General features: G+C 51.2%; 1 protein-coding gene across 1 annotated transcript in view; it reads right to left on the bottom strand.

Annotated features, from left to right (window-relative positions):
• The window catches only part of LGR6 (leucine rich repeat containing G protein-coupled receptor 6), a 130129-nt gene that overhangs the window by 20855 nt on the left and 93084 nt on the right, over window positions 1-16190 (bottom strand). Inside the window, exons 6-8 of the mRNA XM_035347335.1 lie at window positions 16091-16162; window positions 1722-1790; window positions 145-216 (exon numbers count right to left, since the gene is read on the bottom strand). Coding sequence (XP_035203226.1) covers window positions 145-216; window positions 1722-1790; window positions 16091-16162 — 213 coding nt within the window. The remainder of the gene's footprint in view (window positions 1-144; window positions 217-1721; window positions 1791-16090; window positions 16163-16190) is intronic.

The raw sequence follows: 16190 nt of genomic DNA, 5'->3' as shown, positions 1-16190 counted from the left end.
GAGAAGGAGCTGAATTCAGCTTACATTAGCCTATATACAACAAATGTCAAATTGTGGCCAGTCAGAAATCCCAACCAAAGACATCAGGAAGTGCTTCTTTCCAGGGAACATAAGGATTCAGGAAACACTGTTTAATTTTCTTACATTGTTTGGAGGAGGGGATTCCCAACAAATGCATTCTCTGGAATAGCTTTGATGTTGTTGTTATGAAAACCACTGTTGGGAGAAACAAACATCTTGATATTAATGCATTAGAAAGGCTTGGAGATGGCATTTTTCCTCAACACTTTTAAAAGCAGAGAGTCTTTAAAAACCACACATAAAATAAGATGTGTAGGCTCTGTCCTGGCTGTAGCATCAGCACAGCAAGTGAACAAGATCTGTTCTTTGGCAGGACAAAGGCCTCATTCTACTGTATTTATTCTGTGTAGTCTGGTGCTCTGTAAGTCACTCTATTTAACACAGCAGGAATACAGGGACTTAGGGTTTTACAGACTAGGAAACAGGACAGGAAATGAACAAACAAAATGCACTTTTTTATACCATCCAGAGATTCCAATTTTTATCGATGGTCTCTTCCTTACAGCTCGACAGCTGTTAGCCAGAGTGCAGCCTACTATGAACTATTGGCTCTCATGATTTTAAGGAATTTGTAGATCAAGCTGTGATATTTTTGGCCAAGCTTGAGGAAACAGCTACCAGCAAACTTTTGCATCAGAAGAGAGCTCTGTGACCACAGCCTGATCTCCTGTATAACAAAAGCCAGAGAATGGCAGCCATGAGATGCTGTGTCCAGCAACAAGACCAGGCTCTGGGTGACGCCCAGGTTGTTTCATCCCAGAAGAATCTGCTCAAGCTATTAGTTGGATATCTGTCTGAAGTGATTATTCATTTAGGGATGTGAATTTCAAAAGCCATCTCAAAGTGGATTAAGGATCTTATTCTCACTTTGAGTGTGAGTGTAATTATGATATGTGGTCTGAGAAATCTCCTTGACAATAAATGATTCCAGTAAATGAAAAAAGTAGTGTCACATTTTCCCTTCAAGAAGCACCAAAGCAACTATTTTTGTCCCAACCCAGCCTGTCACCAGTCTGACAGGGTCCACAGGAACTGCAGATCCACATCAGCTAGGTGTGACCCTATCTTGGGTCTTCTACCTTTGTGGGTGTTAACTGGGGTGTTTTCCCATTTTTAGTGTCTCCCAGGCTGACCGGTTAGAAAAGAGAGAGCTAGCCACTGAAGTGGTCATAAATTCTTGGCATTCCTTGTTATAATCTTGCCCTAAGAGAGATCAAACCATTTAGGCATGTCAGAGGAGGTGGCACAGGGAATGCAAAAGCCATGGGCTCACAATAACACAGTTAATTCCATGGTTATGGCCCCAGTCTGAGGAATGGACATTAGAAGTGGTTGGAGATCTGAGGGACTTTGAGCCCATCAGACACCGCAGGGGAACGAAGAGCTGTTGGAGGAACCTGCTCCAAATCGGGCGGGGGGATCTCCCGCTCACCTCCGCCAGCCATGGTGCTGAGGGTGATGGGAAGGTGATTAGAGCTGATGAAAATCAAAGGGATAATCTGCTTTTATGTGCATGGCTGGGTAAGATAAAAGAAAGGCTTGGACTGAGTGCTCTCCCCAAGTCAGAGTACAGGCAACCCTTTACTGGTCACCCTCCATCAGGGAATGCTTTTGAAAATGAATAAATAAAAAAATCTTACAGCTCCTGCAGTCGGCCCAGCGTCCTAATAGCCCCAGGGAATTCCAACAGCTCGTTGTAGTTTAGATCCCTGAAAGACAGAGAAAGGAAAAACATTCATTAATGTTGCTGTAGGAACTCAGCTGAGTGTATCTGTGCTTTGAAGGCATGGAAACTTGGTCGTTAAGCATGGGAGACAGGTTTTTCCTACTGCACTGATCCAGCCACTGCCTGGAAACCAACTCTCACGCATTCCTGCTTCAGGACTGTTCTCTGCTAGGAGCACTGTCAGGCGAGAGCCAGCCCAAGCTGTGGCTGCTGGCAGACTGCTGCCAACTGGATTCCTTTCCCCCAAGTCTCTCAGTGCCCAGAGCTGGACAATGCCGCTGCTTCACATGTCCAGAGTGCCCTGTTCCCCTCTCCCAGGGTCTCACCCCCACACACTGTGGCCATGAGTAATTTTTCCTGCCTTTCCAGGTCAAAATGGGATGCTAGGAAGAACAAGCAACACAAGAACAGCTTCAGCTCAGCTCCTCAAAAGGGCTTTATCTGCGTGTAGAGGGGAGCAGGGACCTGCAGAGCAAGGGACAATTCTCTTGGCACTTGTCCTGGGGATCCCATAGCTCCCTGCCACTGGGACATGCTGTGACTGGGACTGGTGTGAAGAGCACTCTCTGTGGAGATCCAGGTCTTCTGATTGCTGAGGTGAACCCCACATTGGAAACCCTGAGCCAAAGGTGGAAGTGATGTGGAAGAGGTATTGACAATTCTGGGTGCTATATAATAAATTAAATAAAATATATGTTTGATATAGTTGGTCACAATGACAAGTGCAGAGTTTGGCAATCAGAATCAGAGAATCACAGAATCATTTAGAATGGAAATGTCCTTCAAGATCACCAAGTCCAACCATCAACCTGACCTACCGAGTCTCATCATTAACCCATGTCACTCAGTGCCATGTTCACACATATCTTAAATTCCTCCAGCACTATACCTCCTCCCTGGCAGTCCTGACCATCCTCTGCATGAAGAAATTCTTCCCAATGTCCAAGCTAATCCTCCCTGGTGGCACCTGAGGCTGTTGCCTCGCATTCTATCACTTGTTTTCCAGCCCCTTCACAGCTTTGCTGCTTTTCTCTACACACACTCAATGACCATGTAGTGAGGGGCCCAAACTGAGGGTAACATTGGAGGTGAGGTTCAGACACTTGCCCAGTTCTGACAATAGCCAGGAAACCTGTAGTCTTCTTGGGTCCACCACTAGTTTGTTGTCAGCCTCCCAAGGGCCTTTTCTGCCAGCAGCTTTCCAGGCACCCTTCCCCATGCCTGCCCCGTGCATGGGGTTGGTGTGCTGCAAGCACAGGCCCCGTACTTGCCCTTGTTGAAGGCCACACAGCTGGACACGGCCCAGCAGCCCGGCCTGGCCAGGTCCCCCCATAGAGCCCTGCTGCCCTCCAGCAGTCCTGCCCAACAGGGGGTCCTTAAAACCTCCCCAGGTGCAGCGATCCCCTCATCCTCACTGATAACATGCGAAACAAAGCTGGACCCAGGCCCGAGCCCTGAGGAACATCAGGAATGGGCTTGCACCTGCAGGAAATTATTCATTTGAGCTTCAGGGCACCACTAGCAGCTGGGGGGGATCAGGTCTCTGGAGGCACTGATCCTGTTGTTGACTAGGGGGAGGCTGGCAGAGCTTTAGACGTGCAATGTCCCTCCTCTAGCAGGCCCGATGGAGAGGCAGGTCCAGCTGAAATGGGACCGTTTGACCCCCTGCTGGTCATCCCACAAACCAGGACACTGAAGCCTGAAAGCCATGTGACTGCTTCCTCCTTGCATGAAACTCACCGAATTTTAAGTGGTAGATACTTTGGAACATGAGGGTAATTACTGGCTCCTGGAGATTACTGTATAATTACACTTAATGGACCTCAAAGTAATTACCATGTAACCTGGATTGTGGTTTACAGAACAGAAATAACCATACATTTACACAGCAATGAGTTGCTGCCCAATTACCTTGTAATTCTCAACCTCTGGGCCCAGGCATGGTAATTACATTATGATCTCTCTTGGCCCCCCTCTCTCTTACATGGTCTTCTCCTTTACCCGCATCCTTGCATGCGAATTACTCTACGGCACCGTCTCGGCTTTGCCCGGTAGGTATTTACACAGTAAATCATCTCAGTTAGTTTCTCCAAATTGGTCTTCCTTTGTGCCTTCCAGGACTCCAGGCTGATAGCACTCCATTTTTATTTTTATTTTATTTTTTCTTGTTTTATTTCCTGTCTTGTCATTCCCTGACAAATACTCCGTAGGATGTGAGATTGGCCTGGGTGGGTTTTATTCTACGCAGACCTGAAAATGTCCATATCAGACCTTGTTGCTGGATTCCCTCTGCAGCCCAGGGGACGAGGCAGGTCCTGTTACAGCAGGGTTTGTCTCTGCACACCAAGAGCTTTTCTCTCCTCCAGCTACAGAGGGAGTCTGGCTGCCTGCACTGCATGTGTGGATTTGAGCAAATGAACCAGAATTCTGTAGGACCTAAACCTCAAATGGAAGGATCTGGAAAAGGTTCAAATAGTCTAATAATTGCAGTCAGCAGGAGAGGGTGACGGACAAGACCTCCCAGCCCTGTCTGACCTGCAATGTGATGGCAGAGCCCCAGCACACACAGAGCTGTGTCCCAAGGGCCCAGGAGCAAACCAGGAGTGAGGCATCCTCTCCTCAAGCCTCATCCCCTCTATTAGATATGAGAGGTCTCCACCTCCTAAAGAGCTTGCTCTGGCACACTCAGTTTTCATCTGGGTCCCAGTGGATCAGTGTTTTTTTTTTTTTTTTTTTTTTTTTTTCCAGTATCCTCTGCCTGAGTCCAAAACGATCTGTCTAAGAATAGACTAACACATGGCTGTTCATAGACCTCACTGTTTGCAAGATGCACACAGCTCGTTGTCTGCTGCTTGGCTGCTCTGAGCCAGTAACTCTCTGTTGTACCTGCCAGGTGTCCACCACTCACCTTGTGTACACGCTCTTGTGCCAGGGCAGGCAGGACAAAGCTTAAAGCCTCAGCCAAAGCACAGAGAGGCACAGGAATGGGTTTACAAAGAGAGCAAGTGATTGGAAGTGCAGACAGGAAACTGCTGGGCATTTTGAAAGCATCAGTCAAAGCCCATTAACATTCACATCACTGCACTGAATGAAATCAGAGGGCATTAGCAGCCTAAATTGACTGACAGTCTCAAATCTCTATCTGTGCATAAGATGCTTAATACCTTTAAAAGTCTCACCCTAGAGGGACTTTCCAAGGTTACAGAGAGGTTTCACAGCAGTGCAGGAAGCTGCAGAGGTCACTTAAGGCTGGGTGTGTGCCTGCACCGCTTGCCCAACTTTCCGTAACACAAACTGGGGTTCTGGGACAGGCCTGGGTGATGCCAAGGGACCGACCCCAGGGAGGAGGCAGCGTGAGCCCTGTCCCCAGGTGACTCTCAGCCCACCTCTGCAGCATCGTTGATGCTGCGAGAAGCTCCATGCCAGGGCCCGGGGTTGAGTTTCTCCCCAGCGATACCCGACGTGTCTGTGAGCAGCCAACAGATGGAAAGTATTGCCCAACAAAGATGAGGCTTGGCTCACCTGTGATTGACTAACAGAAAAAGAGTTAGATCTGTAACCAATATTATTTACAAGGAATAATTCAGCATGCTGTAATATATGCTCCTGTATTTCTCTAGAAATGCATTTCCTTTCCAGCCCATGTCTCTTCCAGGCAGGCTGTTCTTTCATCAGCAGATGAATATTTTGTTTGTACCACAGTGTGTGTGCAAGTACGTACAGGACCAATTCTTCCTGAGTGAACACACACCTTTTCCCAGCCCTGGCAGCATCCCCAGGCCTCCCTCCCCCTGCGTTTGACAGATACAAAGAGCATTGTGTTAAGCAGCACCCTCTGGGTAAAAAAGCTGTCGCTAACTTCTGGCATATGCTGGGCTTGTTGGAAAGTGGAAATGCAACCAGGTGTAGTCATGCCACTTCATCCTGGCTGCCAGCAACCCCAGTCTGTTTAGGAGAGACAATGTGCCTGTGCTCGCTCCTGCCGGTGCTTCCTGGTTTTCGGGGCGATGAGCTCCCTCCCGGAAAACAAACCTGACTGTCCTCATTAGCAACTCCCTGAAGTGTTGCTTGCAGCCGACTGCTCCTGATCTGCGTGCTGCTCACGCTGCCCTGACTTGCCTCCAGTGCTGCAGATTCTGGGGATTTCAGCTGGCTGGGAGAGGCTGGATAAAGCAGGTACCCGTGGTGCTCCCCAGGCTTCAGCTCTTCCCTGCAGTGGGACAGCTCTCCCCAAAACCCAAACCCAAGGAAGCAAACAAGGGTGGCTTCCCTGTCCCTTCCTCTTCCTACCCAGAGCTGGAATCAGGCCCTGGGTCAGATAACGGCCCAGAAATGGTCCAAAATGTCCCCACAGATGGTGGTGGCATTGGGGAGCTCCACGGGCTCAGGAGGTTTCTGCTCATTTAGTGAAACTCAGTCCTTGGGTCTTTCTGCAGACATCTGAGGCGAGCAGGGCTGCACCCAGCCCAGACACTGCACTTCTCCACCTGCTCTCCCATGAGGAACACGTCCCAGCCAGTGTCATCTCCAAACCCTTTCCAGGGGCTGGGTCGATATGGAAAATAGATGGGGTGTAGAAACCACCTCCACGTGTCCGCTTCCTCTCTCTTACCTTATCTGAGCTGCTTTGGCAATGCTTTGCTGGACCCAGCTCCGTGCTCAGGCACTTTCGTGTCTGACGTGGGGAAAGCTGCAAAAAGCCAAACCTGCCACCAGGTGACACTACCCCCCGTCTAACTCCTGTGGCAGGTGGGCTGGGGTGGCCTTGGGCTGCCAAGGGACGCCTCGAGGCCCAAGGGAGCTGGGCCTGGCTCTGCAGAGGTCTCAGCTGCCCCGGCTCTGTGGTCTGCCCCAGGACTGTGGGACACCGCGTATGGGGTGTCCTGGCTGTGGGGTTCCACCCTTGTTGGTACATCTGGGAGAGCGGATCCCCTGCCAGCACTGCCTGGTGGAAGGATGACAACGTGCCGTGGCCATCTTCATGCCGAAACAATAGGGAAACCTCAAAACCTTACATAGAAAAAAAAGGAGTAATGGCCGTAGCATTAGGAAGGGAGCATTGCCCATTATCAAAGGCTTTTGGAAGCAAAGTCACCCAGCCAAGAAGTTCAGAAATGATGTGCAAGAGAAAGGACTATAAAAAATCACTTTCCTTAGTTGTGCTCCAAGTTACCAGCTCCAGGCATCACAGTGGGATGTCAGAAGGAGTCTTGTCTGTTCTTCTAGTCAAAATGAAAACCTCTTAAAGGTCACCCGGTCTGCCCGAGACACAATGAACTGGCTGGCTTTCCATTCTTATTTCTAGAGTGAGCCTATAGCTTCATATTTGGACGATCTTAACCAACCCTGTTGCTTATTTAGAAATAAAAGTAAATTGACATCAAAGGCACAGTTATTTTGGGCTTTAACTGCCAGGGTGATTTGAAGCTGACAACATGCAGCCTGGAACTATTAATATCTTCAATCGGGCCAAAAAGAGAGAAGGAGGAGAAAGAGTCTCAGGTCAATTTTCTGCCTGTTAGGGACTATTAGTGGTTCCACACAGGAAGCCAAAAATAAAAAATAAATAAAAAAATTATATAGTGCTATAAATTCTTCCATAAGCCACAAAACACCACAAATTTGCAGCTAATAAACCTGAAGATGCAATAAGATTAGAAGCTGGAGATGGGACATTTGCTGACTATTTCAGTCCCACTGCAGGTTGCTGCCAGTAGTTCGAGATGTGGCCGTGGTGCCCTGGAGAGACGCTTTGTGCAGCCTCCGATAAGGACTTGCATTTCCACCTGTCCTGCACTGGCATCTCACCAAGCTACCAGTAAATGTAATTACCGCTGCTGCTAGTTGTGCTGGTTGCTGTGGCCAAATCAAGCACTGGAAATGATTTAATTGGTAGTCTTAAAGCCCAAGGGGGCTTTCGTGGCCATTTAGTTTGACCTCTTGCCCGCCACCAGCCAGCCAGCCTTACCCAGATGTGTTATATCAAGGTCATGGCTTGTGGTTGAGCTTGAGCTGAGAAGAGCTGCCTGTTTAGTCCGGAGCATGGAAAGGCTGTGCAAATGGGGTGTCTGGGAAGCTGCGCACCCTTGGCTGGCTCCTGCACCTTCAGCTGATGCTGTCCCATGACCGAGGAGGTTTAAGAACACAGTTATGCCCCCCTGTGCCTCCCCAGCTCCGATGTTATAAACACACGAGGTGGATTTTGGAGTATTGAGAGGCATTTATCTGCTTGCTGAACTCTGACATATATATATATATATATATATTTATAAGCTTGGTGTCTGATATATTGATGGTTCCACAAGGATCAGGGGAGATGCATCCTGCCCATGGTGCCTGCACATCTCTGGAAACCCGGGCCGGGTCCAAACACGGCTGATGGATCCAGTGTAGGGTCACTGCATCCTGCATTGCAAGGTCCCATGGGGTGCAGCATCTCCTTCTGGTGCCTCTGACTGGAGCCTGCGCTGACCTGGGGCTGCTCACCAAACCTGTGAACCTGCCAGTAACGACACCATTCAGGGCCAGATTTCTCTTATGTAGCATCACCGTAAACCCCATACCCTTCATGGAGACTTCCAAGAGGGGCCTGGATCAGGGTGTACAGTGGAGAGAAATGGACTACTGTGGGATTCATCTGCTTGGGTCAGTGCTTTCACCGGGAAAACCAGTCATGTTCTAGAAATGCCCGTTTTAGCAAATTTTAAGGAGTACACAGGCTTTGCTGGTGAACTGCTAAGTTCGTGGGTGTCCCAAAGGAGCAGAGATGGGCCCCACACTGCGGGAAGGTTGGCAGGTACCAGCAGTACCTGATTTCTGCCAGAAGCAAGTAGCAACCTCTGTACAAGGATTCCTGCTGATACCCTGGCCTGGAAACATCCCAGCCTCTCACTTACATGGTGCTGCACCGTTTTACAGGGTTTACTGGCACTGAAAGCTCTACTGCTGGGGTGTGGGGGACCTGTCTGTAGGTCCTGCCTTGTACGTCTGCAGCTGCCAGTCCTTCCTCGCACAGCTCTGTTCCCCATTTAAAAATGCAGCGGTGCCCAGAATGTGTCTGTTCCAACCAGTATTTCTGTCTGTTCTCTAACTGATGAAGGTACCGAATTAAATATGTTTTCAATTCCGTTTGATTTATTTAACAAGGTTGAAATAAGCCTTTGAGAGCAGGATCTCGTGGGGGGTCCTGGGAGCACAAGCGCTGCCATGAACATATCATTTACAAGACACAAAAGGAGCTGACCGCAGAGCGGAGCAGCGGGGACCTCGGTCGCTCAGATGCACAGACAATAACCATGGAGCTGATGACTCAGGCAGGGGAGGCACGGAGAAGGCTGCTGCACTTGGCCATGCAGGGGAAGAAGCAGGCTGGAGAAAGCCTACTCTACAGCAGTGTTTCTGAACTGCGCTGCGGGAAGGATGCTGGGGACCCCCACCTATCCCCAGGTGCACAAGCGGTGGGTCCCAGCCCCTTGCAGCATGCTGGTGTTGCGAGAAGGGAGCAGGGGTGCAGGCAGAGCTTCTGTGCATCAGCACATCCATGGTGAAAGCATGCCGGCAGCTCGCCTCTGCTGCCCTTTTTGCTGCCTGCAGTGCCTGCTCCTCCCTTCCACGAGCAAGCAATTCGCTCTCGTGTTTCTGGAGGCAGAGGCATCCCTCCTCCAGCACTGCTCCGCCTCAGCTGCTCTGCAAGAGGCTGCACCCAGGCTGTGTCTGAGGGGAAGGCAAGATGATGCCTGAGGAGCCACAGGAGTTGGGGACAGGTCATAGCATGCATGTCTGAACACCCAAAGGTTGGAGGTTTGGGGAGACCCGGTGCTGTATGCCATTGCAGGATGGCCTCAGGGATGGGGGAGCCTGCAGGGTGCAACAGGGGCAATGTGAGGACTTGGTGGGGAAAGGGAGAGTAAGCAGAGTCCTGGGAAGGGGATGAGCCTTGCAGCAGAGTCATAACCCATGGAAAAATGCAGTGACCTGGGGGGCCTTCACTCCCTTCACTCCCAGAATGTCCTGTCTGCACTCTGGCAAAGCTCAGAGTCAGGTCAGAAGGTACAGGTTCAGAGTCTGAGCTGCTCAATGAGGCAGTCCAGGCTCCTACTTTTGGATATGCAGCAAACAGGGACCGGTTGGTCCAAGGGGACCACAGAAGGGAAGGGGCTGATCCCAGTGCTCCCAGGTGGTGGTTAGTGAATTTGCCAATTCAGATTTACAGAAGATTTTGCCTGTGTGGAAAAGTCACCTTCCATTTACACAGTGATCAGAGCAGGCAAAGTACCTCGTAGCCGTTTTTGGACCAGGCACAGACACACACAACGGGGTCCCTGAGCTGTGCTCCCTCCCTGCAGAAACCCACCTGCACCCTTCCTTTCTCCATCCCCTGCAGCGGGGTCTGCAGCCCTTGCTGAAGTCCCCTTCCTCCTCCGGTGGAGCAGGATGCGACCATAGGGCTGGGCTGCCCCTGAGGTGCTGCTCGGGGCCCCTCGCTGACCCACAGCAGGGATGGAGCACCAGGAGCAGAGCTCAGGGCAGCAAACAGGGCATCCTTGAGGAGCCTAAGCTATCAGCTCCTTTGGGACAGTGCAGCCTGGGATTAGCGTCAGGAGACTGCACAAAAAAAAAGGTTAAAACGTGCTGATGGAGCCAAACCCCACTTGAAGAGCAAGGTAGCACTTGGCAGACTATTTTCCAGGAGAACAGCAAGGCCTGCCCAGCCCTAAATGGTTAAACGATCCCTGTATGAGCTGCGGTGGAGATATTTCCCATTTCCTTCCTCCTGCCTTCATCGCCTGAGGTGTACTTTATATTAATTTTTTTTTTTCTTCCATAGAAAATCCAGCTCTCCAGAGGAGTCAGTAGGTTCCAGCTCTGCTCTGCATTTACAGACTCGACTAATTACCCGGATAATAGGGCAGCGCGCTGCGAAAGCCTGTGGTAAGGGCATTTCCTGTGAGGCAAGGTTAGGCAGATAAAACGCCTGGAGCCAGAGGGTTTTGGATTCAGCCCTTCTGGGAGACGTTTTTAATTTATTAGCCCTATTTTTAAAAAATAAATTAAAAGGTTTTTACATGAATGAAGATTTGCTCCTTCCAAGTGATTTATCTCCTTTGTCTGACTGGCGGAGGAGCTGGCAGGGTGTGGACAGGAGGGGGAAGTGGGAACGACTGGGAGCAGTGGGAGCAGTGGGAGCAGCGGGGTCAGCTCGGGTGGAGAAGAGGAGCCAGGGCTGTGGGGCCTCTCTCAGCCACTTCCCCCACCATGTCCCTATCCGAGATGGGCCACAGATGCATTGGCAGTCAGGAGAGCAGCACTGTGGGGGCAAATTGCTGCTATTTAGGGTATAGCCTGGAGGCCCTCAGCATTTGGGGCTGGTCCTGAGGAGCAGCTGTTCGTTTCCCATTCCTGCCTCTGTCCCGAGAGCCACCGAAGCCCTGCTGTGGGGTGGGGAGAAGGGACAGAGCCAGGACACATCCCTCCCTCTGCCAGCATCAGGGTCTTGTTGGCTGCGTGTCGGGGCAGGGAGGAGCCCTGGCCCTGTTTTCAGTTCAGCCCATGCTCCGTGCATGTAGGGGACCCAGCTGTGTCCCCAGGTAGCACCACCGGGAGGGCCACAGCTCTTATTTTGCATCTCTCCCTTGCTGCCTTGCTGGTGGTTGGAGCTAGGGCTTGGGGGCCAGCTCTGAAATCCAGCCTCCACGTTTCAATGCCCTCCCCATGGCTCTCCACGAAGTACTGGATATATTCAGGTGTGCCTCAGGTCTCCTGCCCCTTCCATCCCTTCCCCCTGCGGAGGGCAGTGACTCGGGGCACGGCCATCTGGAGCTGCTCTGTGCATCCACCTTCCCTTCCAGGTCTGCTCCATGAAAAAATGATGTTCCAGGGAAGTGGATGGTTAGCTGATTAGGTTCAACATTCTCATAACTGATCTAATGAGGTCAGAGTCAGCTCTGCAAGGCATGGGGAATCCAGGGTGGATTTGATGCAATTATTCACCAGCCTTTGGACTGGCTGCAAAGCTCAAGGACCTTATAAAAGTAGTCAACTTTCAGGCTAAGGTGTTAAGGAAGAAACCCGGGCACAAAATCATTGTCAATGTGGAAATTCATGTCACAGGAGTCCCCCCATGAGAAATACCATCTTGATGGAGAACTCAGTTCTGAGTTGGGGAAATCAGCTCCTGCACCATGCAGGCCTTTGGATGGCATTTTCCCTTGCTGCTGCTCTAAAAACAAACCTGTTCTCCCCCCTGCCCTGTTTCCCCAGATCTGAGAGTGAAAAGACTGAATGTTTGCAAAAATCAACCTCTGCCATTGCAGCAACGCTCCTGGCCGCAGTCAATTTCTCTTTGCAGGCAACTTTTCCTTGAACTTCCCCACATACCAAGCTTATGCTACGGAACAGGTACAATCTAATCCCCCTCTTCAAACCCCTGCATTGTTAAAGATTGAGTAATTAAGGCCCAAATGATCAGGAAATGTAAAAGTTAAGATCCTCCCATCTGAGCAGCTGGAAGCCAGTTATGCTGCCTGATGTTTTATAGCACACATTAAACAGCGTAAGGAGAAATACATTACAGGGCAGGTTTTACAAGGCAAAGCAGGAACAGCGAAGCAAAGCGACGAGCAGCAGGACTGGACTCTCAGCTTTTGGCATGCTTTGCTTCTGCTTACAAAAGCTCATCTTTCCCTTTTTCTTTTTTTCCTCTATTTCACCTCCCTGCTCCTCACCCAAAGCCCTCTTGGTGTCCCACTGTGGTCCTCATGCCCAGAGAGCAACCAGCTGCTGGAAATTCCTCTCTGTGAATGCCTATGGGTTACGATTGTCACTTTCTTGGTATTTAAATCTCAATTCCCAACTGGCTCTGCTCTGCATCTCCTGTGGGCACCCCAGAGCTCACACTATATTTAAAGGATGAGTCCATTACCCAAAGGGACTACAGGAGGAACATGTCATGTAAGGATGTTGGCACTCTGATTTATTCCATGTCTTTTGGAGAAGGCTGAAAAATGCCAAGTACCACCCTGTTTGGCCATTTAACACCTGGCTGCACGGCTTGGCCACGCTTGGAGTTTCTTCCTGCAGCCCTGCAGGGTGGTTTTCTGTCATCTCTCAGGCTTATGGGAACCAGTGAGGGAATCTCTCTGGTTTTCAAGGCTGTTTCGAAACCCTATTGGGAAGCTGGCCAGAGCTGCTCTGACTTGCTTCCAGCCTGCCTGCCCAGGTTTCCTTCCCAGGGAGATGAGACTGGGGGGACTGGTGAACAGCCAGATCTTGCCCTGACAGAAGATTTTCCTGGAGCTGCTTTCTCCAGCGATGCGCTGGTGTTTGATCAGTTGAGACCTGGCGAGTGCTGCACATTCAGCACCAGCTCCCTGACCCTCAGTCTCTCTTCCCCTCCCCTCGCTAGCACGGAAAACACAGAGCTGCTCTTGCTCTGTATGTGGCAGAGTCTGCTGTTCAGCTGTGCATGGTATCTGCACAGGAAAGATGAAGTCCTTCATCTTTCTAGACTTGCTGTCCTCCTAAAATATAACAGCCAAGCCATCTCCGTGAACAGAGATGCTCAGCTGGGACCTGGTTTTGCACAAGCCAGGTCGGCATCTAGTGTGGTTGTGCTTAGGCAGCTTGCACAATGCTGCAACCTACATGGAGCAGTGGGTGCTGTTCCTCCTAATGTTTTGTCAGCATTTGTTAAAATAGACGTTTCTCTGTCTAGCTGAATACGAAGAGAAGCATTTCCCTTAGGGGAACAGAGGTTTCTGCACCTAAAACTTGTATGCTTTTATGAACCCCCCAAGAACATTTCTTTCCTCTCAACTCCTACAGCTCTTCAACAATTGTGCCTGGATTATAATCAGCATTTGGCCACAAATACTCATTTTAGGATCCCTGGAGATGTTTCTCTCTTCACCAGATCTTGCCATCCTGCTGCCTTCCAGGAGGTAACGCCCACGGGGTAACTGGGAGCTCAGTTTGGCCTGCACAAGCCAAGAAAATGTGCTAAGTGCTGTCAACAGAATGTAATCATAATCTGAATTAAAGGGTATGTGCAGGAGCCTGTAATAGTCTCCACATGCACAGGAGCTGGGAGGTGGTAGGTAGATGCAGCTCTAGCAGTGTGGCTGCGTTGAGGCAGCCAAATATTTTTTGCCACAAAGCTTGGCCAACTTCACACAGCGGGGCCAAAATCCTCAGAGTGCTGGGGATTAATGCGGGGCTGGCTCCAGGGGGGGACAATGTGTTCCTCAAAGAGCAGGGACTTGAGCTACTTGCTGGCCTGGAGGTGAGAACTTGATGCTCAGGCTACGAGGAGTAAAAGCCATCTCTCTCTCTCTCTAAGATGTTCCTTTGGTGTGCTCAGACAGGGAGGAGAGCCTGGAGATCTCGACACAGCACCGCCCTTGCATTGTCAAGGAGGATGGGGCATGAACACATCAGGGCCATCAGAGCCTGAATGGAGGTGCTGGGCAATAGTCAAGCAAGGCCCTGCTCCAAAGGGGACAAACTCTGGAGGTCAAACACTCCCAGGGCTCTCTGGTCAGCAGGACAGGACTTGCAGTGCTGCAGCCCAGCTGAGAACCCCGTCCTCGCAGTGTTTGCAGTCCTGTTCCTGCGGGGTCTGAGAGCAAGGTGGGAATGCTGAGGTCCCCTGAGCACTGGGGGAACCATCTCAGATGGACAACAAGAGGCAAAGAAAGCACTACAGCAGGAACAGAGGGGGAAATGAGCTTTCAGTGCAAGTGTCCATGTAAGCTGAATTATCTCCCAGGACAGTGGAAGCCCTTTAGTCTTTCCAGCAGTAAATAAGGGGCCAGGATTTTTCTCTGCAGCTTTGTTGTGCTTGGGATGGGCAGCGGGGTGGCTTCAACCACCTTGGCTGCAGAATAAATTTACCCCAATGCAGACTGCTATGTTGCTGCATGGGCTACAGCCCAAACAGGGTTTCCATCCATCAGTGAGTCTTCTCCTTCCTCCTGCAACCTGCCCACCCTTGTCCTGCCTGGATGACGTGACTCTGCCCTCATGCATTTACCTGAACCCACCAGAAATTCTCAGGAATCAAACCAAGCTGGCACAGTCACGGGGCAGCCCCGCCGGCCTCCAGGAGAGCCCATCCAGCCTCCCTGCCCGCTCCATCCCCAGCCTCCTTCCCTGGCACTGCTGAGCCTCTCCCCAGCCGAGCCCTTCTGGGTGGCCCCAGGATGTGCCAGTCTGAGCGCGAGAGACAATGCGTGTCATGGGCCTGCCCGAGGAGTGTATCTGGGGACCGGGAGCCTGCCTGCTGCTTCCAGTCTCCCCCGCTCGCTGCTGCTGGCACCGTGCTCAGCACGGAAGGGCCCTGCCTCTTTGAATGGCACTTGAATGCTGGGAAGCGTCACCTCTCTTTTTGCCGTGACCCAGACCCCCTAGTTCTCCCTGGCAAGGAGAGCAGGCCTTGCTGACCCCCAGGCCCGCATGAAGGGACATGTTTCTGCACAATTGAAGGCAACAGGCGCCTCCTCCAGTCCTACAGAGCTTTGATTTATTTACTTTCTTGTTTGTGTTTCCTCCTAGGACAGCGCACGGCACATGAGACCCAAGCAGTTCATACCGCCATCAAAGACACCGTGTGTGCAAGGCAAGGATGTCAGATTTAAGTGTCCATGGGCTCAGGGTCACCCGTCTGCTGCAAATGAAGATGTGTCCTTGAGGAGAGTTCATTCCTGCTTCCCACCCCCTGTGGTTCCCGACAGATTTCCTGCCCAGCCATGCCAAGAACACGGTGAAATCAGCTGGCTCCGTGTGGTGCCATGAGACCCTCTCAGGGATATATTCCATAGATCCTCACTAATTTTAACAGCCTCGAACTCAAGCCACCCCCTCATTTTGGTGGCATCAGGTGTTTTGGAGGCTCTGGGGCTGTGTGTGAGTGGTGGTGGTGGGGGGGACACACAGAGCAAGGCATGCATGCAAGCTCGCTGGGTTGCACCAGCACTAAAATTGTTCCCACAGCTTCAGAGCCCCCTCCCAGCCTCCCACCCACGCTGACCCATCTGCAGCAGCAGCACAGACATGGGCAGAAAGGCTGCTCTGCCACCACCCCGAGCACGATGAACAGCAAATGTGCAGTGGGAGCTGACCCAGAGGGTTGGGGCTTTCCTGCAGGCTGTGCTGGAGGCAGCCAAGACCTTGCTGGGACATGGTGGAGCTGAAAGGGGCTCACAAACACACACTGCACCCCGTTATTGGGCAGGGACAGAGCACACCGGGGCTGAACACGCGCAGAGAGGACAGGAGGTGACTCACAGGGTTTCCAAGTTGTGCAGCCCGTCGAAGCCGTTGGCTCCCAGGCGTTGGATCCGGTTGTTGTGCAGGTGCCTGTGGACAAAGCAGAGATGGTCAGTGG

The sequence above is a fragment of the Oxyura jamaicensis genome, chromosome 26, assembly GCF_011077185.1.
Source record: "Oxyura jamaicensis isolate SHBP4307 breed ruddy duck chromosome 26, BPBGC_Ojam_1.0, whole genome shotgun sequence".
Classification (NCBI taxonomy): domain Eukaryota; kingdom Metazoa; phylum Chordata; class Aves; order Anseriformes; family Anatidae; genus Oxyura; species Oxyura jamaicensis.
Note: the sequence above shows the minus strand (reverse complement) of the source record. Positions and strands in the feature narration are given on the sequence as shown.